Source organism: Typopeltis vanoorti, chromosome 15 (genome assembly GCF_054136105.1).
Source record: "Typopeltis vanoorti isolate ZY-2024b chromosome 15, IOZ_Tvanoo_1.0, whole genome shotgun sequence".
Taxonomy (NCBI): domain Eukaryota; kingdom Metazoa; phylum Arthropoda; class Arachnida; order Uropygi; family Thelyphonidae; genus Typopeltis; species Typopeltis vanoorti.
Window position 1 is genome coordinate 14811301 of NC_143563.1, and position 16008 is coordinate 14827308.

At 37.2% G+C, this 16008-nt stretch overlaps 1 protein-coding gene across 1 annotated transcript in view; it reads left to right on the forward strand.

The window, feature by feature from the left end:
• Window positions 1–1413: 1413 nt before the first annotated feature.
• LOC150098406 (prostaglandin E synthase 2-like) overlaps window positions 1414–16008 on the forward strand; it is a 130554-nt gene continuing 115959 nt past the window's right edge. Inside the window, exon 1 of the mRNA XM_090405225.1 lies at window positions 1414–1586. Within this exon, the coding sequence (XP_090261351.1) occupies window positions 1452–1586 (135 nt within the window). The 5' untranslated portion in view covers window positions 1414–1451. The remainder of the gene's footprint in view (window positions 1587–16008) is intronic.

The window sequence follows — 16008 nt, forward strand, 5'->3', positions numbered from 1 at the left end:
TATACAGATTAAAAGACATTGCCCCAACCCACATAAAAATACTAATCTAGAAGCATTATGTGAAAACATTTTAAGATATGCAATCACATCATATGCATTCTGCACAGACTACAGACTTAACAGGCTACAATGGTTGCAAGATAAAATGATAAAACTGATATTCTGGGAACAACCCACTCTTAAGCAGGAAGCACGGACAAAACACAAAATATTGAAGGTGAAACACTTATGCCACTACACAGTCATGTTAAAACACTACTACAGCCCAACATATAGAGTAAGCAGAACAACATATCAAATAACAAGACCACAGTCAACAAACTACATAACATATAAGTACAACAATCACCACGGCAAAGCCACCCTAAACTTCTACGTACCTGACATGATAAACAAACTGCCGTTCGACAAGAGAATAGGAACATACAGAGAGCTGAAACGAATGAAAATTAGAGCAATTCCTGTTTCTCTCTTCCCCACCACACATGCACACACACACACACACACCTATGACAACCCGTCCCCTCTCAAAAACTATCACTACAAGAACACAAAGAAACAAACACACCATGTCTAAATCCAACCCTATTTGCACAAAAAAAAGAAAAAAAGAAAAAAAAAGTTAAACTATAATAGCAGTCGAAGTCTTCCAAGCACCTACCAACAAACAGTAAAATCAACACCTGGCTTGTCACCAGTATAGGAACACAACCATGAAACCACCACCCTCTGTCATCTATTATCTTCCTCAGATAAGCTCAGCTAAGCTTCGAGGAAGAAAATTACTAACTTGCAAGTAACTGTTATACACACTTGTAATGCGTTATAAATATTATATATATATATATATATATATATATATATATATATAATTACTACAGCAACTATGTATGCAATTCATCTGAGACATAAAAAAATAATAAATAAATAAATAAAATAAATAAAATAAATAAATTATTATTATTATTATTATTATTATTATTATTATTATTATTATTATTATTATTATTATTATTATTATTAATGTATATTCTAAATTCAAAAATTCTGTATAATCCTTATTGTAAATATTGTAAATATTATTGTATGTAATTTATACCGAGACATAATAAAATGTTTTTTTTTTTTAAAAAATATTATTATTATTATTATTATTATTATTATTATTATTATTATTATTATTATTATTGCGCGACACCGACAAGGAGTGGTGTAAAATTATGTAAAAAAAAAAATTAAAAAAAAATAAATAAATCATATAACGCCTTTTTATTCCCGTATACAGGGAGTTAGGCGAAACGAAAACCTTTGAAGAGATGCAGTGAAAGAAAGTTTCGCTGATGACGCAGTTCTGGTGCCCTACGTCACTGGGGCAACTACTGGTTGGTGCACCTCAGTAGCGGCATCTTTGGAAGTACGGTATATTTAATGTGGCTAGGTTTGCTCCTGCCATGGCAGGTGATGCGAATTTTGTGCCTGATTTTCTTGCTAATGTAAATAAATATAGTTTTATCAGAAGTTTTAATTATCTGGTAAGAAGAATTTTTACTAGAAGGAACGTACCCGAAATTGTACCTTTACGATCTGTAAGTAATGGTTTTTATCAGATATATTGAAGCTTTACTGAATAGGAGATGTATTAGTAGTAAAATTAGAAACGTGTGTAAACTCTCAGTTATATTACAGTTTCAGTTAGATTACAAGTTTGTCAGACTTAAAACCTTTGGTAGTTCTGCTGTTCTGTTCTTTAAGTGCAAATCAGCAGTGTCCGCTGATTTGCACTTAAAGCAGTGATTCTCAACTTTTTTCATGTTTGCCCCATTTTTTAATATTAGTTTCTTCTCCCCTGAAATGTTTTGAAAAGCAAAAATCTAGCATTAAAAATGCTTTATCTGTAGATGATAAAGCTTTACTAGCTTCTTACCAAGTTGCATATAGAATAGCTAGGTGTAAAAAGCCTCAGAGAAGACCTCAGAATATATCGGAGAAGATATAATTCTGCCAGCTGCGATTGTTATTGTGGAAACTGTGCTCAGAGAAAGTTTTACTAAACAACTACAGTGCATATTTCTATCAAATGATACTGTTGCTCGGCGAATTGGTGATATATGTGGAGATATGCAGCAACGACTTTTGTCAAAGCTTTGTGACCAATTATTCTCAATGCAGCTTGACAAGGCAACAAGGATTGTCATTTAATTGTTTATCTTCAAGTTTGCGATGGATTATCAGCAGTTGAAGAATTATTGTTTTGTAAACCAATAGAAAGAAGAGCCACAGCACCTGAATTGTTCAAAATATTGGATGATTTTATATGCAAGGCAAACATACAGTGAAAAAAATGTGTTGGAATTTGCACTGCTGGTGCTATTACTTCTGGAAGGTTTAAAAGTTTACAAGCCCTTGTGAGGAAAAAATCATTACCAAAATGCATTTGGATTGCATGATTCATAGAGAAGCTCATGCTGCAAAGGAAATGAGTCCTGGTCTAAACATTGTGTTAACAACAGTTATAACCATGGTGAATTATATAAAAATGAGACATTTAAAATCAAGACTGTTTTCTGAACTTTGCAAGGACATGGATGGAGCAGAACATTCAGCTTTGCTATTTTACTGTGAGATAAGATGGTTATCACAGGGAACATATTTACATCTTTACGAATTAAGAGACCAAATACAAATATAGAACATCATTTTTATTTGCAACTATTGAAAATCATTTAAAAGTGTTGACGAAGAATTTTAGAAACTATTTTATAACTGACGATGACATAATAGCAATGTACGAATGGGTTAGAAACCCATTTCAAATTGCCTCTGAAGGTTTCTTAATTGAATAATTTATAGACTTCACATCAAGGTGTGAAATCAAAAGACCAATTTGCATCTAAATCACTGTTTGAATTTTGGGCCGATGTTGACGATGAATTTTCTGCACTAAAGTCGAGATCTTTTCATGCACTTTTGCCATTTTCAACATCTTATCTTTGCGAAATCGGGTTTTCTGCAGTTGCTGCCTTAACAACAAAATACAGATCTCAATTAAATATAGAAAGAGAAAACTCAAAGTGTCAGTTTCCAATGTATTGCCATCATATGAAAAGCTTTGCTCTGCAACACAGGCCCAAGGAAGCCATTAATTTTTAGATTCATTGTTATTGTTTAGTTTTAATTAATTGCTTGGTATATTTTGCAATATTGATATGTTCCTGTAAGCATAACTAGCTTATTCAATACAGTGGATTTTATACAGGGTGTAAGGTATATGGGTAGTAGGGGTAGCACCTCTGCCTGCTCAGCAGTCGCATCAAAATATTTGGTGGCTGGGTGGAATTGGTCCCTACTGCTCATACAACACTCACTTATGGCTCCAAGTAGCTGGTAGAATGCACCAGCGGCCACACCCTAGGACTGTGCCTCGACTGGCATGCAAAACTAAGTGAGGGTATCAGCATTTTATGCTGTAGTAAAGGAGAGTGTCTCCTCCTTGTTGCACTTGAAAACTGGAATGGCCGAGTTAACAGATGACCAAAATTTAATTTAACAGTGGTAACGAAGGCAAGACAAACTACGAGACATAATCCAGGCACACTCAGAGACAAAACGGAGACGTGGCCATTCACTTTGGAAGAGACAGAAACCTCACCACATAACCTTCCATAGTAAACCATAAAACAGAGAACCATGATGGATTTAAGCAATAGAGACAAGGTTGGATCCTCTGCAACTTTTATTTTCTCTTGGAAACATTACAGGGAAGAAGAGAAAGAAAGTTGGGAACGTAAGATGGATATGAAAATAGCATATGATGAAGATACCTTTAACCCTCCATGGAGGGTATCTTCTGATCCTTCACATCTGAAAACCAAGAATCTTCTCTTAAGGCTTGTAACTTGGAATGTAAGGACCTTATATGAAGCTGGGAAGTTAGATAACCTTATAAGAACTTGAAGCAATGAAAATTGACATTGCTGGTATCAATGAAGTCAAATGGGCTAATAGAGGAAAAATAAACAGAGTTATTCAATTATATACTCATGTGGAGACAGTCATAGGAATGGAGTAGCATTTGTACTAAAAAATAAGATTGTGCAATCCTTATTTGGATTTTGGCACATAAGTGACAGGACGATTGCAGCTCAACCTTTTAATATTTTTATTGTCCATTTATCCATATATGTGCACCTACTTCTGATTATCCAGATGAAGATGTAGAATGTTTCTATAAAGACATTCAAAATGCACTAAATTATGCTAAATCAGATGACATAGCTATCATTATGGGAGATCTAAATGCTAAAGTAGGCTCAGAAAAGATTTCTTCCTGCATGGGAAACTAGGGCCCTGGGACATAGAAATCCAAGAGGAGAAAGATTAATACAGTTCTGTGAAGAAAACAATCTGGTAATAGCAAATACTTTATTTGTCCCCCCCCAGAAGACTTTACACATGGAAAAGTCCTGGAGACAGCTGTGGGAACCAGATTGACTATATAATGATTAAAAAAAGATTCCAGAATAACATCTTGCAAGCCAAAACATACCAAGGGGCTGATATTGGATCAGACCACAACACAACCCTGTGGTAATTAAAGTAGCAATAAAATTAAAGAAAACACTTTCCTTTAAACATAGTAAAATATGAGAAATTTTTTTTAAAGGAACTGGCATAATCCATTGCTGTTAATGTTCCTGATCCCACCAAGTATCCTTACCCTAAAGATGAGATTGAGGATAGATGGCAGAAATTTAAAGAGGGCATAAAAAAAAGGCAGTAAAACAAACAAATTCCCAAATTTGAGAAGAAAATGAGTAAATTTAGATGAATGACAAGATACTGAAAATGATGGAGGAAAAAAAGAAACACGAAAGTCGTCCTGAATACAAGAACTTAATGAGATCAGGAAAGAATGTAGGATTGCAAAAGAACTATGGCTCAAAAACATATGCAAGGAAATTGAACTTCTGGACAAAAAGCACAAAACCAGAGAACTTCATGAAAAAGTTAGGGAGCTAACTAACAAATCTTGCAAAAGGGTAGGCTGTCATTGCATTGAAGATACCAGTGGAATCATCCTAATGGAGAAAGACAAAATAAGGGATAGATAGGTAGAGTATTCAAAAGACCTCCATAATCATGATAGAATATGCACCAATGCAAGAAGATTTGGAGGGGCCTATTATTCTTATCTGGGAAGTAACAAATGCCATTAGGAAATTGAAACCAGAAAAGCTCTAGGAATGGATGGAATTATGCAGAATATCTAAAGGCTTTAGATGATAAGGCTATAAGATCACTGACTTACATATGTAACAAAATATACAAAACTGGACACCTGCCAAAAGATTTTAAGCACTCAACATTCCTACCAATACCTAAAAAATCGAAGACAATCAAATGTGAAGAATACAGAACAATCAGTCAGAAAGCAAAAGTTATGTTTATATATCATCCTAGAAAGAAATAAACATAAAATCAAAATGGAAATTAATGAAACATAATCTGGTTTCCAGAAAAATAAAGGAACTGGAGAAGGACCCTTCAACATTAGAACTATTATAGAAAGATATCTGGAGAAGCAGAAAGAAGTCTACTTATGTTTTATTGATTACACAAAGGCCTTTGACAATATACAACATGAACAACTAATCAAATGTATCAGAAATTTAGGAGTATATGGTAAAGATACCAGATTACTGATAAATCTATATTGGGAGCAAATTGCTCAATAAAATTATCAGGAGAAATCTCGGAGGAATTTCCAGTAAAGAAGGGTGTCAGACAAAGCTGTATTCTTTCTCCTATATTGTTTAACCTCTATACTGAAAATATCTTCAGCAATTAGAAGAATTTAAAGGAGTCAGCATAGGAGGCAGGAAGATAAACAACTTAAGATATGCAGATGATACAGTACTGCTAGCTGAAAATAAAAAAGATCTTCAAAACCTACTAGAAGAGAAGCTGAAGCTAAGTGAAAAATATAGACTTAATTTCAACTTCAAAAAAACCAAAACCATGCTAGTAACGAGTGAAAAAGGGAAAATACCTGATTTAAATATTAAGATCAGAGGAAATACTTTAGATCAAGTAGAGAGTTATATATATTTGGGTCAACTAATTACAGAGAATGGAAAGTGTGATAAGGAAATATTAAGAAGAATAGAAATTGCTAGATCAACCTTCATTAGCATGAAAAACATTCTGACCTCAAGGGAAAATTCACACAAAAACAAGAATTAGGCTATCCAAATGCTATGTATGGTCAACACTGCTATATTATTATTATTACGGACAACTCCAGGAAGTCCTTAGACTCATCGAGGGAGGCCCCAAATCTGTTCATCACAACTATTCGATATTCACACAGTATCTATCATACCTTGCCTTAAACTCATTCACTGTCACAGCACCCACTACAGACTCTGGCAGCTTATTCCACTCATTCAGCACTCTAAAAGTAAAGAACCCAGCTCTAACACCCTTACTAACCACACTCTTGACCAGCTTCCATAGATGTCCCTTAGTCCTCCGACCACCAGCCCTTTTCTCAAAAGTAAGTATCTTCTGAATTAATCTTATAGAAACCCTTCAGTAATTTGACTGTCAATCATATCTCCTCTCCTTCGCAACCGATTTCTGCAACCCACAAATCCTCAACCTGTTCTCATAAGGTTCATTCCGCAGACCTGCTATCAGCTTGGTCACTCACTCACCCCTTGATCCTCTTGTTCACAGTTCACATCCTCTTGATAAGATGGGGTCTTATCAAAGCTTGATACAGAGGAACAATAACATGCTTGTCTCTGCTCGTCAAAGTATTCTTCAGCAACCAAGTGATTTGATGAACTGATTTGGCCACTTTTGTAATGTGCCCCCTAAACTCAACTCTTTATCCACCAATACTCCTAAATCTCGTGCCTTATCAATTTCCTGGAGTATAGTTCCACCAATGTAGTAAACTGCTGCTAATCTCTTCACCCCAAAATGTATAACCTTACATTTTGCCACATTAAATTGACATCCATTCTCCTTAGCCCAGACCTCCAATCTTTCCAAATCATCCTGCAAAATTTTGACATCATCTGCATTCACTATTGTCCTACCCAACTTTACATCATCCACGAACAAATGAACTGTTCCTCTCAGATCCTTTCCTATATCATTAATGAACAAATTAAACAGCAGTGGTCCAAGAACAGATCCTTGTGGCACACCACTAGTCACAGGCCATCTTTTTGACTCTACTCCTGAATAAACCACTCACTGATATCTCTCTGTCAACCACCCTCATATCCATCTCATCAACCCTATATCCATCCCCATATGCTGCATTTTACTGATTAGGATTCCATGTGGTATCCTGTCATAGGCCTTAGCAAGGTCCAATAGAATCACTGTAAACTCATTACCCTTATCCAGTTCAGCCGTCACTGTGTTATGATGCGTGAGCAAGTTACTGAGGCATGACCTACCCTTCACAAAGCCATGCTGTCCTTAGTACAGTATCCCATTTTCATCTATCCAATCTTGTATTTTCCTCTTGACTATTTTCTCCAAGACCTTGATAACGATTCCTGTTATGCTGATTGGCCGGTAATTTTCAACAGCAGCCTTGGAACCACATTTATGCAGCGGAACTATTTCCCCCTCTTTCCACCCCCTTGGGACTGACCCAGACCCGAGGCTTAAATTAAATAAAATGATCAAGGGCACTGACGATTCTTTATCTGCTTCACCTATGACACGAGCTGGTATACCATCCAATCCCACTGATGTATTGACATTGAGGTTCTGTAATAGACTAATTACCTCTACTTCATTCATCACAATTCCAGTATAAGCTATTGGTTCTTCCATTCCTGGAATGTCACCACCTGGATGATATACTCTTGCAAAGTGCTCGCTCAGTAATTCTACTATATCGACTGATTCGGTTACCTCCCTACCTTCAGTATTTTTTAAAATCATTCTGCATGAACATTTTTCCTTTTACTTGCAACATATTGAAAAAAAACTGTTTGGGATTCTCTTTAGCCTGCATGGCCAATATTCTTTCATAATCCTCTTTTGCTTTTCTTACCACCCTTGTTACCTTTCTGGCCTGAGCTTTATACTGTTCCTGCACCTGCTGGTCACCTTTCTCCTTAAATTCCCTCCACAATTGTTTCTTTTTATGCAGCTCAAGCTTAATGGTGTTATTCATCCATTTAACCCCTACTTGATTTATTATTCGGACTCTTGGTATACAGTCAACCATTGCCTCCTGCAAACACTTCTTAACCACCTCCCATGCACTATCAACATCCAGCCCTTGCAGTTTTACATGCCATGGCACCAAGCCAAGCACACTCCTAAGCTTGTCATACTTACCAGCCCGGTAATTCCACATGTACCCTGTCTTAATTGTAAATTCCACTCCTTTAGCTACCTCAAGTCATGACCTTATGATCACTCACACCAATTGGTGGCAACATGGTCATGTTCGTTACAGCCACATTCTCAGATGCGATTACTAGGTCAAGCACTCTCTGTCCCCTAGTATTTTCCATTACATGCTGTCGCAGATAGTTATCCCTTAATAACCGCATAAAATCCAATTCCTTCCTTCAATGTGCCCTCTCCTCCTTCCAGTCAGTGTTACCATAATTGAAATCCCCCATAATAATTAACCTCCTTCCACTCATTTTTTCTATTTGCCTATGCATACTATCCCCCCCTCCCATCTATTCCATCACCTGGTCTATAGCAGCATCCAATTGTATATTTTGTTCTGCTAGCCTCTATCTCACACCAAATAGCCTTAAATGTGCTCTTTTCTCTATCCTGCAGTTCAACTTCTATACTCCTTGACTGCAACTCATCAGCTATCATTAATAACACTCCCCCCCCTTTTTATTTTCCCTGTCACTCCTGAACACGCTGTACCTGTCACATTCATTCCAACTAGCTTTATCATCTTCTGTCAGCCATGTTTCACTAATACCAACAACCTGTGACCTGGAAGTGCCAACCAAGGCCAAAAACTCTTCCTTCTTGTTCCTAATACTCGTGGCATTAGTGTACATGAATTGCAGAAGCCCATTAGTCCCATCCCTACTTTCATGCCTTATACTAACCATCCCATTCTGATTTGTTGTCCTTCGTACTCGCTCAGGCTCATTCATATACTCAACTGCCTCCCTAAAGTCTGCATATATACTTCCTCATCCCCTTAATAAATCTAGTTTCCCTGAGTCTGTACTTCCACTTCCTTCATCAACACTTTTTCAAGCTTCCGTACACCAAATCCATTCAAATGTAAACCATCCATCTTATATAAATTCTTTCGCCCATTGAACTCACTCCACACATCCACAAATTCCACACCACTGTCCATGCATAACTCATGCATAAAGTCATTGGCAATTATGGCCCTCCTTCTAAACACTTCACTGTCATACCATGGCAAAATACTCACAATCCTAACTCTCACTCTTCTCATTTGCTACCTCAAATAATTACCTCACATCCTCTATCATTTCCAATTTGTCTTCTTTCAAATCATTTGTTCCTGTCACGACTATCATTTCTTTCACCTTCTGTTTTTGTGTTCTAATAGACTCGCTGATGTCCTTAATGTTCGCACCCGGTTGGTATGATTTCGTCACACTCTCAACTATCGCACTTCTTAATAACAAATCTCCATACAGCACTTTCTCCTTCATTTTGTTTATGTTTACGAACATTCTCTTATTTTTCGTATCAGACTTTTGCCGTTTATTAATTGGTATGTTCGGTACACATTTTTGCATATGCACCAGCTGCCGCTTTGCTCTATGTATCGCTCCGCTCAATCGTGCGATCTCACTACTTGCATCTATCTCACCATTTTCATTATCATTTAAATCTAAATCATCCGTTCGTTCTATATTTTTACCTTCATTTACACTTTCAACGTCGCTCTCTCACACCTGTCTGGTACTACCTCGCAATTTCTTATCACATCACAATTTCTATATTCTGACTTTCTTTAACGATATCACTCTCGCCACCCGAAACACGCTTTAGATCCTCATTCTCCTTACACTTTCTGATCATATTCATTCCTCTATCACCATCTAACCAGACTCCAACTGCTCTCCACAAAGCATACACACAGACAACGCATTGCATAAACTCTTTTATATCAAAATTCTTAAACAAACATGGCGACCTGGCCGCCATTTTTTTTTTAATCGGTGCCATGTGGATGCTATCGTATCTTAAAAATAATAATTAAAATAACAGGAAACGCACAAAAATCGCACAGACACACTAAGATACGAAAAGCAAACAATACTAAGTAAAATTCTAGTAAAATTGCCAATGATAACATAAAATACTACCGATCTTTTCAGGAGCTCTTGACAAGCCAACGATCATATCAGTGCGACACCTACTGACTCCATTATGGAATCGGTAGGTACATATGGAGCAGAAACCTGGACAGTATCAAAATATTGTGAAAATAAACTAAAAGCCTTAGAGATGTGGATCCTGAGAAGAATTCTTAGTCCCATGGATGGCCAAAAAAAACTAATTTTAGAAATATTAGAGAAGATTGGAGAAGATAGGAATCTGTTGAAAACCATTAAGAAAAGGAAAACCACCTACCTTGGTCACATACTATGGCATGAATCCCTACAAAAAACACTTCTACAAGGAAAAAGAAGAAGAGGAAGACAAAGAGCAGATTGGATGGGAAATATTAAGGACTGGACCTTTTTGTCCTATGAAGAATGCAAAAGGTCCACAAAGAATGCACAAAACCGTACATTAGTTTTGTGCATTCTGGTGGAAGCTCATGGTAGTCAACCACCTGGAAGGAGATGACATCTGACAAGACAAGGATTTTATACATTTTATTATTTTATTTTCAGAGTGTATTTTATCTTTTTATTTTTATATTATTTTTGTGTCAATTAGTTTCATTAAATGCTTTTGTTTCAATAAAGTAGTTTTTCAGTTTTTCCTTTGATTTCCACTTTCTTTCTGTGCCCCATAGATTGAAATCACTGCTTTATAAGGAATTGGTGAGGCCTTTTTACCCTGTCTAGCTTTTGGAGACTGAGCGGGCAGTTCAATCTCCACCAGTAGCTAATCAGAGATAGCTGGCCAGTGAGTATCACTAATTATAAGTGGCAACTGATGAAGAGACAGGTTTTAATTTAGCTTCATAATGTCCACTCTGTTCTTGATTTGAAGTCTCGGCAAATGACCATTTCATGATATCTCTACACGTTTTTTCTGTATCTAAAGAAATGGGCTGGACATCTATCCAGAAGAGAAGATGAGCGATGGACCACCATGCTAACGAACTGGATTCCAAAAGAAGGTAAACGAGGCCAAGGACGTCCTGAAAAAGGTGGAGTGATGAATTGTCAAAATTTGTTGGGGAAAATTCTTTAACCATTGCCAAGAACAGAGAAAAGTGGAAAGAACTGGAGGAGGCCTTCGTCCAGCAGTGGACAGAAAATGGCTGAAAAGAAGAAAATAGGCATGGGAAAAAAAAAGCCATTCTTGAAAGAAAAATTAATAAATGGGGTTATATTAAATAAGGATTATTAATTTGACATACCTGTTTCCATTTTTTGAAGGTAAGGATGATACAGTATTTTGGACCAGGACTTGATTAGACTGAGTTGGGATATAATTAGGTAGTGTTGAAGATGAACTGGTAGTCTGAGCAGAGATAAGTATACTTATCAGATAGCAAAAAATACAAATAAAGAAATGAACTTAAACTAATAATTTTAAAGAGTTGAAAATAAAGAATAAGAAGGAACATAAAACTTCGTATACATTTATCATCTTAAATAAGTCAGTGGTTGCTATGACAACAACAAGGAGGCAGCAACATAGCAGGTGCTATAAATTATTATTATGTGACACCTCCAGGGAGTCCAAAGACTCGTCGAGGGAGAGTGTACCAACAGTATCGAATGATTGATCTCCTTCCAACTACTAACTACGCTCGAACTTGCTTAACTTTTTGCGAGCTATTAGTAGCAGAGGCTCTACCAATATGTTTAGTTTAATCCTTTATCCAAGCATAAGCAAACAAAGTTCGTGTCTGAAGTATTTTCAGGACTGGGGAAACTTATAGCAAAGGCAGACAAAGCTTCACATCACTTGCCTTAGTATCCCATAATGCAAAGCATATCTCCTTGCGAACATGTATAATGCTCACTGGGAAAGGTCACTAACCAGACTGGTTTCGACCTTTATTGAATGTTCAAGTACAGGTCAAACTCCAAAAACTCAGTGACAGGCTTGCACCTTGCACACAGTTTCCCTCAGTAATAGGCTTGCACCTTGCCACTGAGAAGAACTCTCAGCGTTAGCTCTACCCCGTGGCACGTTCACCCCACCACCGAGCAGAGCCACGCATTTGCTCGTATGTCATCCGAGGGGTAACAGCAACAGCCGTGCCTCAATTAACTTTATGGGCTACATCATTGCCATTCATCACCCAAGCTCCCAACTGATTTCAACCTTTATTGAGGTCTTGTCAGTGGGAGCCAGACCCAGAGGTGATACTGAGGTTGAAGCAATGTAGAAGTCATATCTACCTATATGAGTTTCCAAAGGATGTCACACCTTATTATTAAATTACTCTGGATTAGAGAAAGATGTTGGAAGTTTTTTTTTTCACTTGGTTAGACTATAAATTATATATATATATATACAGTATTTAGTTTAATCCTTTATCCAAGTGTAAGCAAACAAAGTTTACGCCTGAAGTTCAGTCATACCCTGACTTACATGAATCCGGAATTGTGCAGTTTCTTATATGTACATATTTCCATCCCGCTTCACCACTAGTTGTATCTTTCAGGCGCCGGCCACATTCTCCAGTGTCGCACATGCTGTGAACAAGCACTGACATGTTTCGTGCAGTCTCCATTCATACAATTTTTACAGTCTACAAACCTTGCGATTGTTTAATGTTATGTTCTTGATAAAAATTTTATCACATAAAAAATAATAATGTCATCCAAAAGAAGCAAGTCCGATTCTTCTACAGCTAGCAAGAAAAGAAAAACGTTGACTTTGGAAGCAAAAACTCAACATTACTAAGGATTTTGAAGGCGGAATGAAAATTTGTGAGCTAGCAAAGAAGTTCGATCTACAGGAATCCACAGTAAGAACAATCAAAAAGAAAGGTTTACAGATTTTGGAGGACATAGATTCTAACGAGGAACGAATTGTAGCCACAAGGCAAGGAATAAAAAAATCATTGGCTTGCTATGAAGAAATTTTGCATGACAAGAAAAAGACATTATGCCGCCAGACGAATTTATTAGATTTTTTGAAACCATCGACATCGAAATAACTTTCTTTTTTTTTATGTACGAAAAACTACAATTATGATTATTTCTTAAAAAATATAGGTGTTTTTGTAAACCTTTGGTCCCACCTACCGAGTAACTTCGGGGTATTACTGTATCTTCAGGACTGGGGCAACTCATAGCAAAGGTGGACAAAGCTCCACATCACTTGCCTTAGTATCCCATAATGCAAAGCACATCTCATTGTGGGAAGGGTCACTGCCCAGACCGGGCAGTGACCCTTTATTGAGGTCTGTTCAGTGGGAGTCAGACCCAGGGGTGATACTGAGGTTGAAGCAATGTAGAATTTATGTCTACCTATACAACTTACCTAAAGGTGTCGCACCTTATTATTAAATTACTCTGGATTAGAGAAAGATGTTGGTAGTTTTTTTTACTTGGTTAGACAAATTATATATATTTAGTTTAATCTTCTGCATTGCTTCAACCTTGGTATCACTTCTGGGTCTGGCTCCCACTGAAGAGACTTGAATAAAGGTCGAAACTGGTCTGGGCAGTGACCCTTCCCATAATGCATAGCATTGAAGGTCTCCACAAGGAGATGTTTGCATTATGGGATACTAAGGCAAGTGATGTGAAGCTTTGTCCACCTTTGCTACAAGTTGTCCCAGTCCTGAAGATACTTCAGGTGCAAACTTTTTTGCTTACACTTGGATAAAGGATTAAACTAAATATATATAATTTATAGTCTAACCAAGTGAAAAAAAAACTTCCAACATAACAGGTGCTGTCATCAGATGTGGAATAGAGATAACTGACTTTTTTTATTTAGCATCTCTGTAACATAACTTGATAATTCTTAATGTTGTTTTTACTGTTCATCCTATTTTTATTATTTATTGACTTCTTCGAATGGTTCTTGCACAATGAAAATGTTCTTCAAACAAAGATACAGCACCATTAATCATTTATGGAACTCCTATTGACTTACTTGCTACTACCTACAAACCAATCAACCAGATCTATAACTTGTTAACTTCTCCTAAAGTCAAACTTTCACCTGTGGTGCTACCTGGCATGTACGAGGTTCCATGCTCCTGTAAATTGTCTTACCATGGACAGACAGGTAGATCTGTTGATAAACGCATTTTGAAACATCAAGACCATACCCGTCTTATCAAACTACAGAAATCTGGCCTCGCACAGAGTTGAAATCACAAACCATAGGATCCATTGGAAAAAGACCAAACTTCTACATATATCTTTATGTAAACATGAACGTTTATATAAAGGAAGTGCTGAAGCCCTACTTCATAGACCAAATCTAAACCATAATGATGTTCTTGCTATTCCTAAAGTATAGGAAATTGTCATACAAAATTGTGTAAAATAATTATTAAAACACTTAAGGAATAGAACAACGTAGTTAAGAATATAAATTAAATTAAACTTTAATAAATATTTTCCGATATTTCGATATTTTCTAAAGGAACTTGCACAAAAAAGTTACGTGCACGTAGGCACAACACAGAAACTGGGAATGAAGAGATGAAGCTATTGTTCTCCTAACAGTCCTGATTGGTGCCCTCTAGCGGGCTAAGTAGGTGTTCTTGCCCATTGGGCTGAAGGTCTGCAGATGTAGGTCTCCCAAATTTGGGGCAGTCGCATACACCCAAATTTGTTGAGGTTTGGAGAATTTCTTAGGGCTGAGGCTGATTACATTAAGAGTCTTTCAAATTTGTATTTGCTACGGTGTATCACTGTAGCTTTCTTCCACCGTATTCTGTGGCGTGTATCCAGAGCATGGTGTGCAAGCCCAGAATGACTGTATTTGTGAAAGCAGATGTAGTCCTTGTGTTCCGAAATTCTGATATTCGCTGTCTTGCCTGTTTGGCCAAAGTAAGACAGTTTTTGGAGTCCTTTATGGAGACCTTTGAAGAAAAAGCCTTAGCCTCTGCCCCACAAAAACCAACCATATGGCTTCGCTACGTTGATGATGTGTTCGCTATTTGGCCACATGGCTCTGAAACACTTCTCTCTTTCTTAACACACTTAAACAACCAACACCCCAGAATCAAATTCACTCTGGAAAAAGAGGAAAACAACAGCCTCCCCTTCCTAGACACACTAGTCACCCGCCAGCCTAATGGATCCTTGGTTTCTCAGTTTACAGAAAACCCACCCATACAGGCAGATACATTCACCAACAATTCCCCCCCCCTCACAACAATATGGAGTAGTGAAAACACTATACAATAGGGCTAAACTAATCTGTTCAAATGACTTGGCCCTAAACACTGAACTAAATCACATCCTCAACACTTTCTCAGCCAATGGCTACCCCCCTAAAAAAATCCAAATAATATTAGAACCTACTAACCACAGATCCCCCCCACAACAAGGATTACTCTAAATCCATCACCATTCCCTACATCCGAGGCACCTCGGAAAAGATCACCAAAATCTTAAAAAAAACATGACCTGACCTCCTGTTACAAACCTTATAGAAAATTGGCATCCCTTATCCGCTCCGCTAAAGACCAACCACTTCCCCTAGACCTACCTGGTGTTTACCAGGTCCCTTGCAGTTGTAAACTGTCTTACTTTGGCCAAACAGCAGGACAGCGAATATCAGAATTTCGGAACACGAGGACTACGTCCGCTTTCACAAATACAGTCATTCTGGGCTTGCGGA